At 41.1% G+C, this 23,261-nt stretch overlaps 1 protein-coding gene across 1 annotated transcript in view; it reads right to left on the reverse strand.

The window, feature by feature from the left end:
- Window positions 1-12,189: 12,189 nt before the first annotated feature.
- LOC124788786 overlaps window positions 12,190-23,261 on the reverse strand; it is a 580,546-nt gene continuing 569,474 nt past the window's right edge. Inside the window, exon 6 of the mRNA XM_047256068.1 lies at window positions 12,190-13,950. Coding sequence (XP_047112024.1) covers window positions 13,831-13,950 — 120 coding nt within the window. The 3' untranslated portion in view covers window positions 12,190-13,830. The remainder of the gene's footprint in view (window positions 13,951-23,261) is intronic.

Raw genomic sequence — 23,261 nt, forward strand, 5'->3', positions numbered from 1 at the left:
CGAATATAGGATAATATAAACAGTACCAAAAAATGATTTGACTGGAGCAGGAGTCGTCATGAATAGGAAGACGGGGCAGAGATTAAAATGTGTGTGAAATCTTATGGGACTTAACTGCTAAGGTCATCAGTCCCTAAGCTTACACACTACTTAACCTAGCCGGCCGGAGTGGCAGTTCGGTTCTAGGCGCTGCAGTCTGGAACCGAGCGACCGCTACGGTCGCAGGTTCGAATCCTACCTCGGGCATGGATGTGTGTGTTGTCCTTAGGTTAGTTAGGTTTAATTAGTTCTAAGTTCTAGGCGACTGATAACCTCAGAAGTTAAGTTGCATAATGCTCAGAGCCATTTGAACCGACTTAACCTAAATTATTCTAAGGACAACTACACACACCCATGCCCGAGGGAGGACTAGAACCTCCGCCGCGATCAGCAGCACAGTCCAAAACTGCAGCGCCTCGGACCGATCGGCTAATCCCGCGCGACTGGGGCAGAGAAAAAAACTTTTCAAAAGGCTCTGAGCACTATGGGACTTAACTTCTGAGTTCATCAGTCCCCTAGAACTTAGAACCACTTAAACCTAACTAACCTAAGGACATCACACACATCCATGCCCTAATCCTACCTGCGACCGTAGCGGTAGCGCCGTTCCAGACTGAAGCGCCTAGAACCGCTCGGCCAGTCCGGCCGGCTGGGGCAAAGAGTAAGCATCTGTGTACAGGTTAGTGAGACGATTATTATTATCAGAAACAACCGTAAACCAGCGCTAACAGGTGTGCGTGCCGCAACACAAGTAGTGAAAGTGTATAGGGATACTGAACATGTTATTTAGTATGTAAAGGGACATGCAAAACTAACAGTCATTGGTGATTAGAAAGCTGTTGTAGGGTAAGGAACAGTAGAGGGAATTACGGGAGGATACAGGCTCGGTAGTAAGAAAGAAAGAGAAGAAAGACTCATTGAGTTCTGCAACGAATTTCAGCTAGTGACAGAGAAAACACTGTTCAAAAATCACAACAGCAGAATGTACACATAGAAAAGGCCTGCAGGCACATGAAGATTCCAGGTAGACTCCATTACGGTCAAGAATTCGGAAATCGTATGGAAGAATCAATGTGGATCCAAGTGGACTACTGAAAAACTGACGTTGCTGAAGTGTGTTTTAATTCTGAGGTTGTACAGAGTTTCCATAAATAGAGTTCCAGTTTGAAAACGTTGTAGGGAGAGAACCACCGCCCACAATGACCCCAAATTTGAACACCGTATTATTGACGCAGGAAGATAAGTCAGTAAAAAAAAAAACGAAAATTTGACCAACAGATGGTGCTATAGGTGTCAGAATATACACACCAACAGATGCGTGGCACATGACTGTTCCTTAGTTTGCGTCTAAGACGCACAACGCGATCGTCTCCATGAAGAATCCCGCCCTGCTGTTGCAAAAACTTTAACTGTGCGCCAGTAGCCCTGAAGAAGTACATGACACCGAAGAGTATCAGAAATACTAAACGGCATTGGTACGACGTTTGCTAAGGGTCTGGAGAAAATCATTACAAAATTCAAAAAGGCAGTTTGAAGCGCAATGTGGCAGGGCAGAGGGAGGAAAGTAGCTGATCCAACGTTTGTCGAAGATGTGGCCACAGCACCACATGAGGGGTCGAGTGGTGGTGTGAAAACACGTAGTGTACGGGAATTGCCCGAACGCAGGACATGCCTGTAACCACAGTGCATAGAATCCTAGAAAACAGTGCCTGCACTGCTATCCATACAAAATCACCCACGTTCAGGAGTTGCTGCCTGCTGATCCGTCATCAAGACAAACTTTCACACTCGAATTTCTTGCTCATATGGAAGTGTACAATGCATGGCCATGGAACGTTATGTGGACAGGTGAAACCCATTTTCATCTCCAAGGGCCTGTCAATACACAGAATTGCAGAACATGAGCACCGAAAAATCCGGAAGCACATCAATCGATGAAACTCCATTCTGCGAAAGTGGCTGCGTGGCGCTGGTTGACGTCATCGTTTATCGCAGGGCCGTATTTTTTTCGCGGAGATGGGTCCTGCGGCACTTGTTACCTGTAGCGTCACTGCTAAACGCTAAGGTTATCTTTTTCTCAGCAACGTTATGACAATACTTCAATGGTGTGGATGTGTGGGTGGGATCATATTTGTGCAAAATCGTGCTCGTCTGCACATTGCACAGCCAGTGAAGCGGCTGCTGCGGAAGCATTTCGAAAATGTTTGAATTATCAGCCGACTTTTCCCTACAGCCTGGCCGTCCAGATCACCTGATCTTAATCCGTGTGACTTCTGGCTGTGGCACGCATTGCGCAACGCGTTCTGAACGTGACCCCCGAGACACTCCGATATGTCGTGGAACATACTGTTTCTCTATTTCAACTTGTGACAGAAAATTGTGGGCAACACATTGACCGTGTCCTGCGCCAGTTTCGTGACAGTTGGAACCCGACGCCGGCCGGTGTGGCTGAGCGGTTCTAGGCGCTTCAGTCTGGAACCGCGCGACCGCTACGGTCGCAGGTTCGAATCCTGCCTCGGGCATGGATGTGTGTGATGTCCTTAGGTTAGTTAGGTTTACGTAGTTCTATGTTCTAGGGGACTGATGACCTCAGATGTTATGTCCCATAGTGCTCAGAGCCATTTGAATCATTTGGAACCCGACGTCAGTATGCTTTTTTGTGGTTTCCGGCCCAGGATAATCAAAACCCGACTTTTCAAATCCGATGTGATACGACCTTGCGTGATGGATGGGCTTGTCTAACTAGTAGTGCCACAACTGTTGAATGCCGAATTTGTGCGGTCATGCACATTGACCATTACGGATGGTGCAATGTGCAACTCAGACCATAGCCGTTGTATTGCAATTCATCTGTCGTTTGTAGCCGGCCCCATTTGCGTTCAGACGCTTACAGCTCCATGTACTGCTAAACTTTTCATCAATTTTCTTCCCATAACGTTTCCCCCCGTGCCAATAATATGTTGTTCAAATTTGACATCATTCTGAGAAGAGGTTCTCTTTCTACAGCATTTTGAAACTGGAACTTCAATTATAGTCAGCCTGTCCATATTGCTCGAATATCACAATAAGCAGCTCAGTTGAAGAGGATTGGACATCTCAAAAAAGGACAACAAAGACGTTTGACTATGAAGGAGTGAAACTGTGAGGGAACCTTGGATAACAGCAGACATACCCAAATGATCATTAAAAGAAGGAAGTACCAATATGTTATAAGAAAAAACAGGAATACAGCAAAATGACTCACTAAGAAATGAAATAAACAGGATTTGCGAAGAACTCAATGAAGATTTCAGTAATTGTGAATCCTGCTTGGTGCGTAGGTATTCCGAGAGATGATTAATTATAGCTGTTTTTTACCATTTGATGTGGCACTGGGTGTCAAACACGGTTCAATTTGCTTGACGACTGTTGTGGAGGCCAAAGTCTGAAGACAGACACACACACACACACACACACACACACACACACACACACACACACACACACACATTCAGTTCTATACACCCTTTTTGTAACACCACATCGATGATAACATGGTGGTTGTGTTTTATGTAATTCGTTAACAGAACAAAGAGGCTGAAAGTAAGTAAAAGAAAAGTAACACGAAAACGGGGAGCGATTATAGTGAAAAATGTAGTACAGTTATTTTCACCGGGCGTTAAGAATACTAAACAAAGTCTGAAGTGATTTAATTGATTATAAAACTTTGCTTATCTTTTTTACCACGTAACTCACTTCAATTTTTGGTACTAATAATTCAGACGCAACATTTTTGCTGCCTTCTATATGCTGTTTTGATGAGCAATAATTATGTCGGTAAATTCCTATAAACGGTAATAAGGATCGTGAACAATAGCGCGCGAATCGAACGGTCTGGAACAGAGGCAGGTGTCAATTCGTTGATCAACTATGAAGTGTACACACGTATTGCTTGTTTATAGTCTTGTCCGATCAGTGAAAAAGTATCCATATGTCACGTGTATAGCCGCCTAGAGTTCATCTTATTGGTTTTTATTATTACTAAGAAATTCAAATAAATCGTACGTTTACCACGTAACAATTCCTTTGCTGGTGATTAGATGTGCCTACAGTTTAAGTTCTCTGAAAAAAATTTGAACAAAAGTAACCGTTTCTTCTTCTAAAACGAAACGTAAACTGTATAATAAAACGGTGTAGCTTGGAAATGCACAACCAAAACGACACTTTAAGGCTTAAATATCTAGCAGGCAATACATCCGATAATTAAGACTAGTTGATTAAATTACCTGATACTAATAAAAAGGAAACTGCTGTGAAACAAAAATAATTCTGAAATCTGCGACATTCAAAGACAACAATATCAGTATTTTTCAACCTACTGTACAATAATTACTGACACATCCGCCATCATTTCAATTGCCCAATATAATGATAAAGCAGTCGATGATTACTAAATAGTGAACATGCAGGTTTACACCACAGTTACAAGTGAACGTTTCAAACGTATTAATTTTGATAATCCACGTAGCTCAAAGACATACATAATGGTGTCGGAAAATACTTACGCACTCAGTTAATGTCAGTAATATACGATAAGATTCAGTGCAAAGTAGTTTCGTTGTAACGGAAAGACGACTGGACGAATATGGCCACGGACACATCCTACTTGTCAAAGGAGATAATGTGAAATGGAATATTAAACGCAAATTCTTAGAGATCTGGGGTAATAAAGATGAAAATTATTTTCATTAAAGCAAGTGGTTGATATAATGAAAGTAAATTACTAGTGACAAAGCAGCGGTTCTTGTTCGTGAAAGCAGCATGTCTGTGATTACTGCAGCAATCAAAGATGCAAGAAAGAGGAACCAAATATGTGCCTAAAAACGAAGTGCTGGAAAGCTTCAGATTTACGAAATACATAAAAATAATTTATCATCTGCTTCGACTGCGTAGATCAGTTCACATGCAAATGAGTCCAGTCTGTGAGCATTTCATCACAGGATTGAATCTGAGGATGAAAGAATGAACAAAGAATTAAACGCAAACACGGTGCTCGACATTTTTATTATTAAAAGTGTTTGATTCATCTTTGCAACTAAAAAAAATACGTGTTTATGTTACTATGCTGTATTTAAAATACCGTGATTGCTCTAGAATTAAACAATTTATATGATTTTATTTACAGTATTTTGGTCATATTTCCTCTTAAACCGGGAAGTTTCTCCGTGTGCACACTTTCCAGGTATTCCTGTGTCTCGTAGCGATGTTCTCAGTCTAATTTCACGATGGCTTGCACCACTAGGGCCTACACTGTTTTCGATATGGAATACGACAGTATATAACACCACTAGTGCTTGTTTACGTCCTCATGGCTAAAAATTTGCGTGTATTTTGTACTTGTAGTATTGGTAAATCAACCGTTAAATTTGGTTTCCATCTGCGGTTTTCCACGTGTGTGTTATGTAGTTTTCCTTATGTTCATATGGTGTTAATTTAAATCGGATGAAAGAGTATGTGGGCGTTGAAGATGCAAATGAAAGGTAGATGTGGTGGGCAGCGGTCGAAATGAGTCATGGTAGTGAACAGTGAGTACAAAGTAAGGGAGGGGAGAGGAAGTTGTTAATGGCTTGGAGAAACGGGGAGATGGGCTAAAGGTGAAATGGAAAGAAGGGACAGAGAGACGGAGGGCGGGGGCGAGAGAGAGAGAGAGAGAGAGAGAGAGAGAGAGAGAGAGAGAGAGAGAGAGAGCGGTTTCTTTCCCTTCAGGTCGTTTGGTTTGTTCAGTGCATTTATATAGCGACTGCTTCCGACATTTATCTCGCCGTTTAGTTGCATAACTTGTGATGGTTTTCTTCGAAAGTGAAACCGAAGTGGTATTTGGGTCCGACAAAGTGTATAGGCTCTCTGCTGTTCTTAACGTACCTAAACAATTTAGAAGATAATCTCAGCAGCCCTCTTAGATAGTTTGCATATGGTGCCGTTGTTTGCAGTCTAGTAATGCCATCAGAAGATCAAATCGAACTGTAAAATTATTTAGAGTAATTAAGTGAATGGTGTGAAAAGTGTCAATTCCTAAACAATAACAAGTGCGGCGTTCCCCATATGAGTTCTAAAAACATTCCGTTGAATTTCAGTTACACGAGATATGACACGCATTTAAGTGTTGTAGATTCAACTATATATGTAGCGACTGCAACTAAAAACTACTTTAATTCGGATCAACAAACAGAAAATGCTGTGGGGAAGGCGACCCTAACACTACGATTTGTTGACAGAACATTAAGAAGAAATAATCAATATACGAAAGAGACTGCCTACACTATGCTTGTCCTTCCTCTTCTACAGTATTGCGGCGTTGTATGAGATCCTTATCAGAAAGGATTGACGGAGGACACAGAAAACGTTCAAAGAAGCGGACCATGTTTTATATTATTGCTAAACAGGGAACGGCTATCATACGCGAATTGGGATGGTAATCATTAAAATAAAGCCGTTTTCCGTTGTGGCGAAATCTTCACGATATTTAAAAAGCTAAAATTTTGCTCTAGATGTTAAAATATTTTGTGCGATCTCACCTACATAGATGTAAATGACTATGTTAAATAAAATAAAGAGAATTCAGAGCTCGCACCACAAGTTTTAGGTTTTTATTTTCCTCAAGTGCTATTCGAGAATGGAAAACACAGATTCGTACTTTGCTGATTTTTGTGAGGCTCATTTATTTTCTCTTCTACTTGGTCAATGACATTAATGTTGAAGTTCATCTGCTGCCACTATTTTCACATCCTGATGTGTTCCTTATACCTCTTGTTAAACATCCTGTCAATGGTTCCCATACGGATTTTATCACAGTCCCTATTAACTAGAAGGTTAGATAGCAGGGAGATATATATAACTGCGGCCAGTGAAATTTGTGCTACATGATTTTCAAATGTCCTTTTCAATCTCAGTGGATGAACACTTGAATCAACATGTGGTACATGTATTATACATAAGATGTCATCTACACTGTCCGGTCACACTAATGATATCACTTGTGGAAAGCCTGAGAAACCTTTAGCGGTATGGACCATTGTGAGACGTGCTGGACGAGCGTCAGTGAGTTTATGGAAGGTACTGACAGAGCTGCGGAGCCATGTTGACTCCTGTGCCATGCAGCAGCACAAACAACACAATTAAGCCAGTCCCACAAATTCTTGGTTGGGTTCAAATCCGGGTAGTTTGGTGGCCAGGGTAGGACAGTACACATCTAACCATGCATGTACACTGCTAGCTGTGTGGCCCAAAGCATTGTCCCGCTGGTAGATGCCATCATGAAGAGAAAAATGGAATGTTTCTTTAGAGTCAGTACCGCCGTTAGACAGTTTTCTATTTGTAGTGTTACATTTACACGATCATGATTTTGGCTTCAAAGTGCCATTATCAAGTGTTTTAATGTTATAGAGTGCCTAAGATGGCATACTGTCGTATTTAAAATACACTATTATTTTAAATACGACACTATGCCATCTTAGGCACTGTATAACATTAACACACTTGCTAATGGCACTTTGAAGCCGAAATCATGATCGTGTAAATGTAACACTGCAAATAAAAAACAGTCTAATGGTGGTACTGACTCTAAAGAAATATATTATGACTGTGGCCCCACATTATGAAAAAATTATTAAAAATGGACATGGTCTGCAAAGATAGATGCACACTTGTGTTCGCTGAACGATCTTCGAGGAGACTGTTGGTTCATCTGAGTGGCGAGTTGCTCAACAATTGCTTGTCTTTTCTCCTCTACACATCTCTGCAGTCATCATTCACTCGCCATCTACAGCCCATGGTGCACTGCAGTTGTCTTGGTGCCAGTTCTGCATAGCGCTATTTTATCATACATTGTACACTTTAACTTCATGGCCCACATTCAGTTTACAAATTTATCCATTTCAGAAATGCTCCCACCGTTTATCTGGAAGCCAATGATCATGACCTTTTCGACATCAGATACATAACTCCATTTCTGCATTACGATAATGGGTGCACTATTTTCCATGTCCTGCAGACATGCCTTACATACCCTCCAATGACAGTGCTGTGACCTGCCATCTGTGAAAGGTTATTTGCATGCTGACCTGGACCACAGGCGGTGGTTATGTTAAAGTGACTGGACCATGTATCTTACTCACAGGCCAAAGCAGTTCAAGGTTCATGGTTTATATTTCGTGTTGCTGGGTCATAGTTGCATGTTGTCTATCTAACAGCTCCCATGCCCAAGAAAAGTATTGCATGGTTACTTACAGAATTTAGCAATTTGAAACACTTTCATAATTTGCTCTTCAGGAGGTGTAATTTTATGTTAAAGATTCCATACAGTAAAGGAAGTATTACAATTATAGACTGTTTATATTTCCTGAGAAGCATAACTCATGGCATTTAAATTAATTAACAAATGTTATACATAATTTTAAACCTTTTCTAAATATTTTCTCACTTACATGCTTAACGTCAAATACTTAACACATCAACTCATTTGTAAAATAACCCGATGTTTCAAGCTATTTCAAAAATAGGAGTTCAATTCCTTACAGACCTGGGAATTTACTGGTACCAACTGAAAGGTCATAAGCATAGACATAATAGTAATATAAGCTGTACGTATTTTCTCCTTCACACTTATAGCATGACATTTCTGCATCCTCTATATGTGAGTTAAAAACATGAAAATAATTTCTTTAACTTTGGCTATTCTGTGATCCTCAGTTGTGTGCAATGAGACTGACTTTCTGCAAAATTACAGTTCTGCAGATGACTGTTGATGTTGTCAAGCAGAAAATAAATGAGCATTATCACTTTATATATTAATCAGCATGTACTATAAAAGATCAGAGTATGCACAACAAAATAACTAATGTCAAAACACACAAAAAAGTTAAATGTGAGAATAATTAATGTGGTTCTTCATATTAGGACAGAGGATGCACATCAAATTAAGGGAAAATATAATTAAATGTTGAAATAAACAGGATCATGCTATATGCATGTGCATGAGCACATTATGTTGCCGCTGGTTGTGCTCTTTTGTGGACATCAGTGTGTTCATATTGCTGGTCACTTCCATGGCAGTGTCACAGTGGGAATGGTGGATCTTTCCTTGACCTTTATGGGCACTAATTTACTGAACAGTTTACACAGACTGTGGGTATCTGTCTCATTGTTGCTTTTGTTTTGGGATGTGTTTCTATATTTAGTCATTTGTTTTATTTGTAATATTTCTAACCTCTTTTTAATGTATTACTGATTCTGTATGTGAGTTATGAAGGGGTGGCTGTATGCCATTTTCTTGTGATTATACTGTTTATATTATTTTTACTATTGCAGGTACAAAGAGTTTCCATGTGTCTGGGTTTATGTTCAGTGTAGTTTACTTTGTTTGTTTCATCTTCTGTTTCTTTTTTCTGTTGACTTTATCTATTGTTGTTTCTGTCTATGCATTTTAAAGGTATTTGTTTTGTAGCATCTACTGCTGCTTGGTAACATGTATCTGATTGGAGGTTATTCATAATTCCATGGGTGCTTTGAGGTTTCATTTGTTATTGTGTGTGTTGTGGGTTTTCTGTGTGTCAAAGGTTTGGTTCTGACTGTCTTTTCTTATAGCTATTTCTGTGGAGTCAAGTTTGTTTTCTTGTTCTTCTAGTACATTTTTTTTTAAACCAGAAAGTAAATATGAATACTGCAGTCACATAAGAGAAGAATGTAACACTTAACAGTGAGAGCCAAGGCCACAAAGTAATGCTAACTTTTTTTTAGTAATTCCATTCATCTCTGTTGAAAGTGCTAAGACCAGCAGCTACCAAGTTTCTGTCAATAATACCAACAGGTATTGGTAGTTAACAGCTTTAATTATGGCTTGACAGTTACACGATGAAAGGCAGCCCAATTTAAAAGAATAGTTCCAAAGGATTGTTTTTTCTTTCTTATATAATACTGCATTGCTTAATTTTGATTATGAGAATTATTAAGTAAGCAAGCACACATCTAATGATTAAATAATTTTTTGGGAAACTGTATTTTTCTTCAAATACTTTCAAATCTCGGTCTCTATTTCTGGCGACAATTTTATTTTGTCTTGGTCTCAGCCAACACTAAAAAAATCCAGTCTGAGTCAGACCTTGTGTGTGGAGGCTACTTAATTATTTTTTAATTAATTGATTTTGATTTCTTTTCATTCTATACATTTCACACATGTGTGTGTCACATTCCATGTAAACATAGCAAAATTTGGTTGGTTCTCAGTACCTGAAATTCTCCAGTCTGTTAATCCCATCTATTTGAACCAACTGAATCACACATTTTTATCATCTGAAGCCAGTTATTTGACTATCCATTTAGTTAGGCTACTCAATCAAGTGTGGTGGTGTGCAAATGTGGATTGTTGCATCACAGCTGGTGATGGGATATACTGCATCTATCGGTGACTCTCCTTTTTTACCTCATGAAGTCATATACAATAGCTTCCCACAGTCTTAGAATTATTTAATGAATTGTGGTATTGGTACTAATTAAGTTTAACAAAGGCTAAACAGTTAAAGTTTTGATGCACACTGGCATGACTAATTTGTCCAACACTAACATTACATAACTTTCGACCAGCAATGAACAACATGTAAAACACCACCATATTAATTCTCAGTTCACTGCCAGATTATTAAAACTAGTTTCCTTTCATGAAAGTCAATCAATATCTGATAATCTGTCCCATGGTATCTTGCACATTTCTTCGACACCCTAAGGATCATTAGGTATCAGTTCATTGTGTTAATTAGGCTCCACAGTGACATTTCGGTGGCCAGCATTGGAACATCAGGTGTTAAGTAAAGTTAGATTTTGTGACACCAATTAGCTTCCGGATCATCCACCAACAAGGCTCAGGTAAAAAGTAGTCAGAAAGTGATTCCACAAGTATTCTGAGGTGATTTAGTGAAACTAAGAAATCTCAGTCAGGACACCCAGTCATTCCACTCTTAAGATTGTTATGGTTTGGTAATCACTGGATAATGCACCAATGAAAAGTTCTCGTAACATTGGCAACTTAATCAAACAGTCTAGTATATGGAGTAATCCTAAAAAAAGTATAAATATTTATTTTGAGCTAGCCAGAATAAAGGAAAAAAGGCACAATAAATTTTTTTTGATGTACATGCATCTCCATTCTACATAGCTGGTGAACCAAACTATTTTTGTATATGCTTTTGCTGTATGTAGTGAACATCACTTAATTCAGTACCTTAAAAATATAGCTGACTCTGCCTCAATGTCACAGTGACAGAAAGTCACTAGTATGTTTGCAATACTAGGAATCAAGCTTTTGCCATACTAATAATGAAGGGACTGCTGAGTAACAAATGGAAAGTGAAACACAGAAACATGCAACACAGGTTACAGGAGAGCTGTAATGATTGTAACAACAAATGGCAGTGAAGACTTTTGACATAACAAAATTATAATGAAAGTTGTGTTACCCTTAGTTCGTTGGAATACCTTTGGGACTGTACCACTTCACCAGTGTGTGTGTCAATGTTAAGGTTTATTTAATTATGTTACGTCTTATATGGTCTATGTAGTGTTGCCATGACAGGAACATCTGAGGTAGACCTGGAAGCACCACAACAGCAGTCAGGTAACTAACCACTTGTATATATGCAGACTGAAGCAACAAATGAAAATTTGTGTGAAGGTCAGGATTCAAATAAGGGTCTTCTACTCAATAGATAGGTGTGCTAACCACTATACCATCCTGGCACAGTGGCTTCCCACAACAGCATGGACTACACAAGCATAACTCCCTCCTCAATCCAAATTTCCATTCTGCCTCAGTCTACTTGGTGTTCCCCCTATCTCAACCAGCACTACATAGGCTTTCCATCTTGCTCATGGAGGTGTTATTTTTATTTTTGATTTAATGGGCAGGCAAAATTACATTTCAAACCTGAACCTCACAGTTTTCTTAACATCGTAAGTGTGCTTTCTAATTTCAAACAGCGGACTGATGTCACTGATGTCAATGAGCTTTGGCAAGTATTATATTATCAAAAATTAAGCTACAGTTTGCAGCTCTGGTAAACTGCAATTATTATTTGCTTAGGGGCATGTAATTGTGGCAACTAGGTAGCATCTACAAGGAAATAATCCACAAAAACATTTTATTGCAGCATGGTTTTACCAACAAAAATTAAACACAAATTTAACAGTGAAGGCTGAAAAATCTGAAAAATAATTTAAGTATCAATAATCAATGTACACTATTAACAGATGCTAAATATAAATACCAACAATAAAATTGTACAAATCAAAATTGTGAACAAAAAAAAAACGTTTTAGGTTATCAGTAGAATGATTGTTTTTTTTTATGTAACACAAGTATTCTCTTGGAAATAAATTGCGTCCATGAGTACACCTAAAATCACAGAAGGCATATGAAAACTTTAGATGTTATTTATAGATTTATAATTTCATATTCAGTACGAATACTTTCACTGTGACATTACTTTATGTCTCCAGTATGAGAATAAAGCAGAAAATTCTAGATGAAAAGGGAAGAACTAATAAACTGCAATAAAACTGTATAAATAACTTTGAAATAATTGAGTTTGAACAAGTAATTGATTATAAAATCTACATTACAATCAACTGTTCTGCTAGACACTAGTGCCTTCAGTATATTTCTAGACAAACTTATATCTAGAATTAATGTAAAGCTACTGTGATACCAATTTAATTTACTTGATGTAGATGTGTTATACCTCTGAAAAGCATACTGGAAAGTGAATGTATAATTTATTACAGAGTTGAACTTTAATAACACATGCTTTCCTCAAATCCTTCTAGCAAAATTAAAAAATGGAGACCTTCTGTTTTCAGTTTTTTTTATATAAAGGGAAGGATGCATTTCAATAAATCATCCCAGTGCAAATCAATGATAACTCACAACCTCTACTTTTAAGACATATTTTGTCTGTTGTGAATGTTGGCATTCTTCTGAAGGTTTCCACTGACAGTAAACGTTTCAAAGACAGTTTCTTTGTTTAACCTACTCTCAACAGTCTTCATATATCAGTTTGATATATTTGAACATAGATCAACTCCTTTTCAAGATGTGAGCTACAAAGTAAGACATATTCTGGCATAGATTTGAATATCTAATAAGACATAACAATTGTCAAATTTCCAGTTACATTTGAGTTTTAGTTTTTAACTGTAGAGTAAGAAAAAATGTTAACTTAAATTCCTCAAAAACGACAAATCTTAAAATTTTAATTTGTATTTATGTTTTCAGTGATTTTGTTATTATCCTCATTTTTCAGTATGATCTGTGTATGCAAGTCACATTCAAACAACATGAATGCATTATCTTATTAAAGTAGTTTATAATTTAATGACAGTAAAGTTACTAAAACTAATTAAATTACAATTAATTTCAGATCATTAAATTACAATTAATTTCAGATCATAAAATTACAAATTATATTGCTCTTACACCTAAATAATTTGGATTTATTTCATGTCATCATGTGGTTCACAATGAAATAAAGAACTTCATGTCTTAACTCATATCAATATTGCAACTATTTGGAGTTCATTTTAAGTGGCTCACCCACAGCACTATCACAATAGTGTCCTGTATCGTGTCACCTAAATTTATTAGGAACTTTTGGTGACTGTATCATACTTTCCTGGATATCAAATATGTCATATGTTTGTGATAGTGGAGTTACAAAAGAACATCGCTGTATATATGTATATTTTTCACTGTGTTCCTGACTTTTCCTAAAGAGCAACAACACTAGGGATTTCTTTTGATGTGAGCTGGGGATGTGTGCCATTGCATGTCCACTCCTGCTGCATCTGGCTGGCATAGGGCAGCAATTTTGCCACTTGGATGGTTCCCTGAAAATAATAGTAAAACAGAAGAATTAATGACCAAAAGTTTTGAATAGTGATTCAGTTGTAACATTTGAATAACATTAAAGAGATTCTTAAAAAATTAAACAGAACCTCTGACTAAGTCAACTGTTAATGATTCTCTCTTCCTTCCATGTAAATCCTATGAATTTGCATTTCAGACATTTCATATAAATTTAAATTGCAAATCACTGATTAAGTTATAATGGCTGATTAACTTCATTGTAAATGTATTCACTCAGCTGTAAGGTCTGAGTGTTACTGCTATTTCTGATTAGAATTTCCAAGAACATGAACAATCACAGAGAATTAGCTATTGTGTCTTTACAGCTAGTTACCTTACACATTTTGAACATACATTTAAAGAAAAGCCAAAATTTTTCACATGAGTGGAAATGCTGTTTCAGTTATGTCAACAAGTCTAAATTAAACTAGAAAACCATGAACAGTAGATAATGATGACAGGTTTTCTTTAAGACTGGATGTGAAAGAGAGCCTCAGTCATATTAGATGATTTACACTGAAATGTTGCAATATTACTTATTATGAGTTTGCGAAGTTTGTGTCAAATGCTTCTTATTTTGCATGTTGTTATATTCTTCACAAGAATGCAGCGCCAAAGCTATAAAATTAACCAAGAAGACAGTTTTACCTGTGTCAAATAAGCCAGATTTCCTAGAGAAGTAATAGAAGAAAGGAAAATGGTATACAATATTTTTGAGTTTTCACTAGTCCAATACACAGTCGATTTATTTCAAGCTGTCGGCACATAAATGGGGAACATCTTTCTATATAGCATGTCAATATCTGATACCAGTAAAGCAGTTTTGTGGAATCTGCAGCAGGGAAGTTCTAGTTATCGCCTTGGAAAAACAGAGTTACGTAACGAATTTCTACAAAATATTTTACTGGCAGAATAAATTCATTCTGCAAATAAATTTTTCTTTGTTTGCAGGTACGTCTCTGCAGTCCTGCTACACACCGAAAGCTCCATGTCGCAGTACCCTAGCAAGCCGCTAGAGGAGCCTACAGAGTTCCTTATGATCGTCCAAAGACGATAATTACCCGTACAGAGCTGCATCGCCAGCTAACACCCTTACAGCCCTAATATTGCTATACGATATAGTTTATGAGTATTAAAAGCATTATGTGGTATTACGTTTGCTTGTGCTACACCTGATGCGATCCTCGTTCCTGTGGAACATTCGCCGTCCAGTATAACCGTACTTGGTTCTATTAGACAGTCTCACACACTGTCAGGTCACATTAACCGACTTTTGCAACGTGGACCACTGTGAAACCTTGTACGAAGAGATTCCATGAGATACTGGAAGCTACTAACAGACGTAGAGTCATGCCGACTAAGTGCCACGGCCAGCTGCACTAGATTTCTCGTTGAGGATCCATGGAGTGAACTGTATGGGCGAGGCAGTCCCACAGATTCTAGACTGCGTTTCAGTATGGGCAGTTTGGTGGCCAGGGGAGTACGCATAACTCATCCTCGTGCTTTTCAAACCATGCTGTGTGAAACTTTCCCATCGTGCCGCGGATATAGGCGTCGATGTGGTTCCGAACTATAGATGCAAATTTCTGTTGATCCACCGTTGAGGGGACTGCTGTGGTCGAGCGGTTCTAGGCGCTTCAGTCCGGAACCACGCGGTTGCTACGGTCGCGGGTTCGAATCCTGCCCCGGGCATGGATGTGTGTGATGTCCTTAGATTAGTTAAGTAGTTCTAAGTGTAGAGGGCTGATGACCTCAGATGTCAAGTCCCATAGTGCTTAAAGCCATTTGAACCCCCGTTGCGCGCAAAACATTCCCGGCATCATAACGCTCCCTCCTCCTGTCTGGACTCAACCGACTATTCTTTTAGAATGTCGGCTTTCAGACGGTTCAAGCCGTATACGCCAACGGCCATCTGTCTGATGGAGCATATAACGTGGCTCATCTGAAAAGGTCCTCCGTCATTACACTGTGGTCCGCCTCCGGTAGCTGAGTAGTCAGCACGACAAACTGTCAATCCTAAGGGCCCGGGTTCGTTTCCCGGCTGGGTTGGAGATTTTCTCCGCTCAGGGACAGGGTGTTGTGTTGTCCTAATCATCATCATCATTTCATCCCCATCGACGCGCAAGTCGTCGAAGTGGCGTCAAATCCAAAGACTTGCACCAGGCGAGCGGTCTACTCGACGGGAGGCCCTCGTCACACGCCATTATTATTATTATTATCACACTGTGGACGTCCAGTTGCGATATTCGCGTGTGTATTACGGCCTTTGTCGCCGATGAACAGCAATCAGCATAGGTGAAAGAACCAGGCGCCTGCTGTGGAGTCCTGTAAGCAGAAACCTTTGCCGCCGCGTTGAGGAGACACTGTTGGTAGGTCCTTGATTCACCTGGATGGGAAGAGGCTCAACCGTCTCATATCTATTCGTCCAGACACATCTTCCACAGCCGTCTTTCAGCCCTGTCATCTATGGCCCATGATGCACCACAGTTCCCTCTGCACGACTTCCGATAGTTTTGCCATGCACGGTATAGTTTAACCACGGCGGCACGCGAACAGTATACAAACGTAGCCGTTTCGGAAGCGCTTCCACCCATGGCCCAAAACCCAATGATCTTGTCCTTTTGGACGTTAGATAAATCGCGTCGTTTCCGCATTACAACAACTGCATTGTTTCCCACGTCCTCCCGAGACGGTTTCCGTAGCCTCCACTGCTAGTGCTGCCATCCGCCGTCTGTGGGTGGTTATTGCACGTCGATCATAGGTGGAGGCCACATTAATGTGGTTGGACCGAGTACTTCCGAAGATAGTAAGTGTGATGGTATCGTGACTAGTGGTCGACGCCTTTCGGAAATACAGGAAGAGGGAACTATCTGTTTACATGCATCTGTTGTTTATAAGATGTTCTGAACGAACGAAACAAACTGTTCTTTACACGAATGGTTTTTATGAATCGGCGCGAATCTTTGAAAGAAGCTTATTTTTCTCTAGCAACGTCATATTTGAGCTTAGGTTATGCTTTAGGATTCTGCAACGTAAGGACGTCAGCGCCTTCTGTACATATAAAAGGAAATATACTGATTTATTAGCTGACTCGTCATCGCCGCCCGACCGTTGTGGCCGAACGGTTCTAGGCGCTTCAGTCCGGAACCGTGCTCTTGCTACGGTCGCAGGTTCGACTCCTGCCTCGGGCATGGATGTGTGTGTTGTACTTAGGTTAGTTAGGTTTAAGTAGTTCTAAGTCTAGGGGACTGATTACCTCAGATGTGAAGTCCCATAGTGCTTAGAGCCATTTGAACCATCATCATCGCCCAGCCAAAACCGGTAAGGACAGGAACTTCGAATTTGGAGAGGGAGTTGATCTTACACTGTATGCTTAGTTTAAAAAGAGTTTTCGAAATTACACCCCTAAGGAGGTGAAATACGGGATGAAAGTTTGTACGGAAATATTTAATTACCAACGCAGTTTTAAGCTAAATCTATGGAAATCTGTGTTTTGCTTCTTCGTTAGAAATAAAGAAATGTGTGTTTCTGTGTTTTTGGAAATTCAGCCCGAATGGGAATGAAAATTTTTACGACCATATTTCATTTGAAACCATTTTGGAAGCTAAATCCAAGAACATTGGTATTTGACTTCTCGGTTGAAAATAAAAATATATGTGTCAGAGGATGAAAGTTTCTATGAATGCCAGGATTAACAAAAAGCTCCGAATCCACCTACCAGGATCCTGTTTTCGTCAGAAGTGCATCCAGGAAATATCTTAACTGGCGTGAAAAGTTTAGAAGGTGGCACAATTTGTGACCTAAATCTAATCGGCTTTATCAGAATTACACAGAAAAGAAAAGGATCTTTAACATATTAATTTTTCAGTAGGTCTAATAAACGATGACTGAGGAAAAAATCGTGACATCAAAAAATAATTAATGTAAAGCAATGAAATTTCGAGACTATATTTGTCTCGGTACTGTATTTACGTCATTAACATTGCAAGATCACAGCTTAATGTAAGTACAAGATAGGTCATTGTAAATGGAAAACGGGGGTGTATTAGTGACCGGTGTAACCAACGGAATGTTGAATGCAAGGATGCAAACTTACATGCACTGTGCTCTACACGTGCCGGATGTCAGTTTGTCGGATGGAGTTCCATGCACGTAGCGCTTAGTCGATCAATACAGGGGCACTTAATGCTGTTTGTGGATGATGACGGTCTTGTCATCCGACGATGTCCCGCATGTGCTCGATTGGAGACATATCTGGTGATCGAGCTGGCCAATGCAACATGTCATTAGTCTGTAGAGCATGTTGGGTTACAATAGCATTATGTGAGCGAGCCTTATCCTGTTGGGAAACACCCCCTGGAATGCTATTCTCTGGGAGCTCCAATGTTAGGCGGGTGATGGAGCCCCAAAGGGAGATAGCAGGCAAGGCAGGAAAGAATTCCAGTGCGCATTCGGTATGTTTGCCGGGAGGCCACATCCGTGATGTGGAGGAGTCCCTGCCGGCGCTATCAAGCGCAATGGGTGCAACCTGATGCATGTAGAGCAACACACGTCGGCATGAATAACGCCTGCCGCTTGGGTTCTGAGGCCATCCTCGGCTCCTTTCAGTGGCTAGCTGAGTTGGTGAAGGCAACTAGCAACGCACGCGGGGTGCAGGCTAAGCTGTCTATTTGTAGCATCGTACCCAGAGTTGATCGCGGTCCTCTGGTTTGGAGCAAAGTGGAAGGTCTAAACCAGGGGCTTAGACGACTCGGCGACTCGGCGACGGTATCGAATGAGAATTTCTCTACCTCCGCTATCGGGTGCAGAATTATAGGGTTCCCCTACATAGGTCAGGCACGCACTACACGCAGGAAGCGGCTACTAGGGTAGTGGAGCACGTGTGGCGTGCACAAGGGGCTTTTTTAGGTTAGAGAACTCCTCCCTTTGGATCAAAGACGATTTGCCTGTTAAATCAGCCACAGCGACCTCAGAGAATCTTGGCTCTCGCAGCTCAAAGATAGAAAAGATTAGTAAGATTTTAATAAACTGCAGGAGCATCCAAAGAAAGGTTCCAGAACTAGTATCGCTTAGTGAAAGTTATAATGCACACATACTACTGGGAACAGAAAGCTGGTTGAATCCAGACATGGACTGTGCGGCTGGTTTCGGTGGAGGTTCGAGTCCTTCCTCGGGCATGGGTGTATGTGTTTGTCCTTAGGATAATTTAGGTTAAGTAGTGCGTAAGCTTAGGGACTGATGACCTTAGCAGTTAAGTCCCATAGTGCTCAGAGAAATTTTTGAACCTAGACAAGTGTGTTCCGAGTAAGGTTTTAAGAGACGGGAAAGATCCACCATGGTGTAATAGCCCTGTTAGAAAAGCGTTACGTAAACGAAGAGTACTTCATCTCAGATTCAAGGTAAGTAAAAACCTAGCTGACAAACAAAAGCTGAACGAAGTGAAAATGAGCGTAAGCAGAGCAATGACAGAAGCGTTCAATGATTTCGAAAGTAAGAGTTTGTCAACCGACCTGAGTAAAAACCCTAAGAGATTTTGGTCGTATGAGAAATCAATAAGCAGGTCAGAATCATCTCTTCATTCTGTCAGCGACAACACCGGCGCCGAATCGAAAGATAACACAGAGAAGGCCGAAATTCTGAATTCAGTCTTCTGAAGTTGTTTCACCGCGGAAGATGGTAATACTGTCCGTCCTTTTAATCGCCGTACGAACGTGGAAATGGCAGATATTGAGATAACCGATCGCGGAATTGGAAAGCAGCTACAATCGCTTAGTAGCGGAAAGGCTTCAGGACCAGATGACATATCTATGAGATTCTACAAAGAATATGCGAAAGAACTTGCTCCCTTCTAGGAGTAATTTATCGTAGAGCCACACGATTATAGACCTATGTCGTTGATGTCAATCTGTTATAGAATTATGGAACATGTTTTATGCTCAAGAATTATGACGTGTTCGGAAAATGAACGTCTCCTCTATAAAAATCAACATGGATTCCACAGACAGAGATCTTGCGAAACTCAGCTCGCTCTGTTCCTCCATGAGATCCACAGCGCAGTGGACAACGGCGCAAAGGTTGATGCCCTGTTCCTTGATTTCAGTAAGGCATTTGACACCGTCCCGCATTGCCGTTTAATGAAAAAAAAAATACGAGCTTACGGAGTAACGGAGCAGAACTGCGATTGGATTAAAGACTTCCTTGCAGATAGAACTCAACACGTCACCCTTAACGGAACTAAATTGACAAATGCGAAGGTAATATCTGGAGTACCTCGGGGAAGTGTGCTAGGACCGTTGCTGTTTACAATACACATAAATGATATAGTAGAAAGCGTCGGATGCTCTTTAAGGCAGATGATGCAGTAGTCTATACCAAAGTAGCAACGCCAGAGGAGAGTAACAATTTGCACAACGACCTGCAGAGAATTGATGAATCGTGCAGGATCTGGCAGTTGACCCTGAACGTAACATATTGCGCATACATAGGAAAAGGAATCCCCTACTGTACAGGTACATTACTGATGACAAACAGCAGGAGACAGCGTCTGCCGTAAAATATCTAGGCGCAACTATCCAGAGCGACCTTAAGTGAAATGACCGTATAAAACAGATAGTGGGAAAAGCAGACTCCAGACTCAGATTCATCGAAAGAATATCAAAGAAATGTAACTCATCCACAAAAGAAGTCGTTTATAAAGTGCTTGTTCGCCCGATTCTTGAGTATTGTTCCTCTATCTGGGATCCCTAGGACTGATAGAGGAGATAGAGAAGATCCGACGAAGAGCGGCGCGCTTCGTCACGGGATCGTTTAGCTGGCGAGAGAGCGCTGTGGAGATGCTAAACAAACTCCAATGGCAGACGTTACAAGAGAGGCGTTGTGCACCACGGACAGACTTATAATTGAAATTTCGGGACAACACTTTTGAGAAGGAGTCGAACAACATATTACTCCCCCCCCCCCCCACATACATCTCGCGTATTGACCACGAGGAGAAAATTCAGAAATTAGAGCCTATACAGAAACTTATCAACAATAATTCTTCCGACGCACTATTTGCGAGTGGAATAGGGATCAAATAGTGGTACCAAAAGTAATCACCACACACGATTAGGTGGCTTGCGGAGTATGATGTAGATGATGTAGAGGTTGTCATGAATTGCAGCACAACTGGTCGAACCACCAGACTGACACAAATCTGCAATCAGGGTGCTTGGGATAACCACCAGAGTGCTCCTGCTGTCGTATGAAATCGCATCCCAGGCAGTAACTGCAGATGTAGGTCGAGCGCGTCTTGCACGCAGACAGCGTGGCTGCTGACCCTCGACTGTGGCCTCCTAACCAGCACACTGCCATCACCGGTAGCGAGGCAGAACCAGCTTGCATCAGGAAACGCTCTCGCTTGATATCATCACTGAAATGGCGTTGGGCTGGGGTGAGTTAAATGCACACTAAAGGACGTCTGGCTCGGCGCTGTCCTTGGAGTAACCGATTTGTAACAGTTCGTTGCGTCACTGTGGTGCCAACTGCAGCTCGTATCGCTGCTGCAGATGCAGTACGATTGGCCACAGCAATACGCCGAACACGATTGTCTTCCCTCTTGGCAGTGCCGTGTGGCCGTACATTCTACTGACCACCGAAGCCTGCAGTCACGTACAGTGGCTATGTTCCGCCAAGTTGTTCTGCAGTATCGTCGAACGATTGTCTAGTTTCTCGTGGCCCTATTACAAGACCTCGTCCAAACTCAGTGAGTGTTGATAATGGCGTATTTGTCCCCATAATGGCATTCTTGACTAACATCAGCTCAGTACGTCCAATCTCAAAAGTAACAAACCCTCACAACCTTTTCTTTTTTTTAATATACATTTTTTTTACGCAAACCTGATTTGCATCCACATTGTGAGCTACTAACGCCACTCTTACGCGAAATCTGAATAGACATAATCTTTCAGATGTAGAATCACGCCTACCACATGTCGTTTATGCCGCGCAACTCCTTCTAGGTGTTGTGATTCTTTTTCCATCACTGCATGTTTATAAAATTATTTTCGTTATAATTACTACGCACATGCGAGCGAAGAAGCGAGCGCTAAACTAATTGGTCTATACTTGAGAATTCTATCCACTACCCTTCTTGTAAATAGGGGTGACATTTTCCAGTCACAGGGGACTGTTCACTACGCAAGCAACTCTCTGTAACATGAGCTACTGAGAAAGGAGGTAATTCCAATGTGCATTCCACCTAACATTTAACTAAATTACAAACAGAGAAAAGTAAGTATAGAAAAGAGGAAGAATTGTGGGTTAAGTTCTCTCCGCAGCCGCTGCTGGCTGTGAAGTTGGCATAAAGAACGGGTATACACCGCACGGCTAGGTCCCAGCAATCTGTTACTATTTCCACTTCAGTGCGGTCCTGCTGATGTAGGAAATGTTTACAGATGGCACATTACGGTACATTATTAACTTAAAATTAAATTTAGCAGTAAGGATATCGTACAGATACTCATATCTGTAACACTAATCTGATGTTAGTAGTACTGTTTGACACACGTAGAGCAGATGAGGGCGCATCCCTTCTTTTTCGTATCGTCTCGGGGGCCTTGTAAGGTGTGATTGTTGCCGAGGATGAGGACGTCCAACGACGGAAGTGTGATCTACACTCCTGGAAATGGAAAAAAGAACACATTGACACCGGTGTGTCAGGCCCACCATACTTGCTCCGGACACTGCGAGAGGGCTGTACAAGCAATGATCACACGCACGGCACAGCGGACACACCAGGAACCGCGGTGTTGGCCGTCGAATGGCGCTAGCTGCACAGCATTTGTGCACCGCCGCCGTCAGTGTCAGCCAGTTTGCCGTGGCATACGGAGCCCCATCGCAGCCTTTAACACTGGTAGCATGCCGCGACAGCGTGGACGTGAACCGTATGTGCAGTTGACGGACTTTGAGCGAGGGCGTATAGTGGGCATGCGGGAGGCCGGGTGGACGTACCGCCGAATTGCTCAACACGTGGGGCGTGAGGTCTCCACAGTACATCGATGTTGTCGCCAGTGTTCGGCGGAAGGTGCACGTGCCCGTTGACCTGGGACCGGACCGCAGCGACGCACGGATGCACGCCAAGACCGTAGGATCCTACGCAGTGCCGTAGGGGACCGCACCGCCACTTCCCAGCAAATTAGGGACACTGTTGCTCCTGGGGTATCGGCGAGGACCATTCGCAACCGTCTCCATGAAGCTGGGCTACGGTCCCGCACACCGTTAGGCCGTCTTCCGCTCACGCCCCAACATCGTG

The sequence above is a fragment of the Schistocerca piceifrons genome, chromosome 3, assembly GCF_021461385.2.
Source record: "Schistocerca piceifrons isolate TAMUIC-IGC-003096 chromosome 3, iqSchPice1.1, whole genome shotgun sequence".
Taxonomy (NCBI): Eukaryota; Metazoa; Arthropoda; class Insecta; order Orthoptera; family Acrididae; genus Schistocerca; species Schistocerca piceifrons.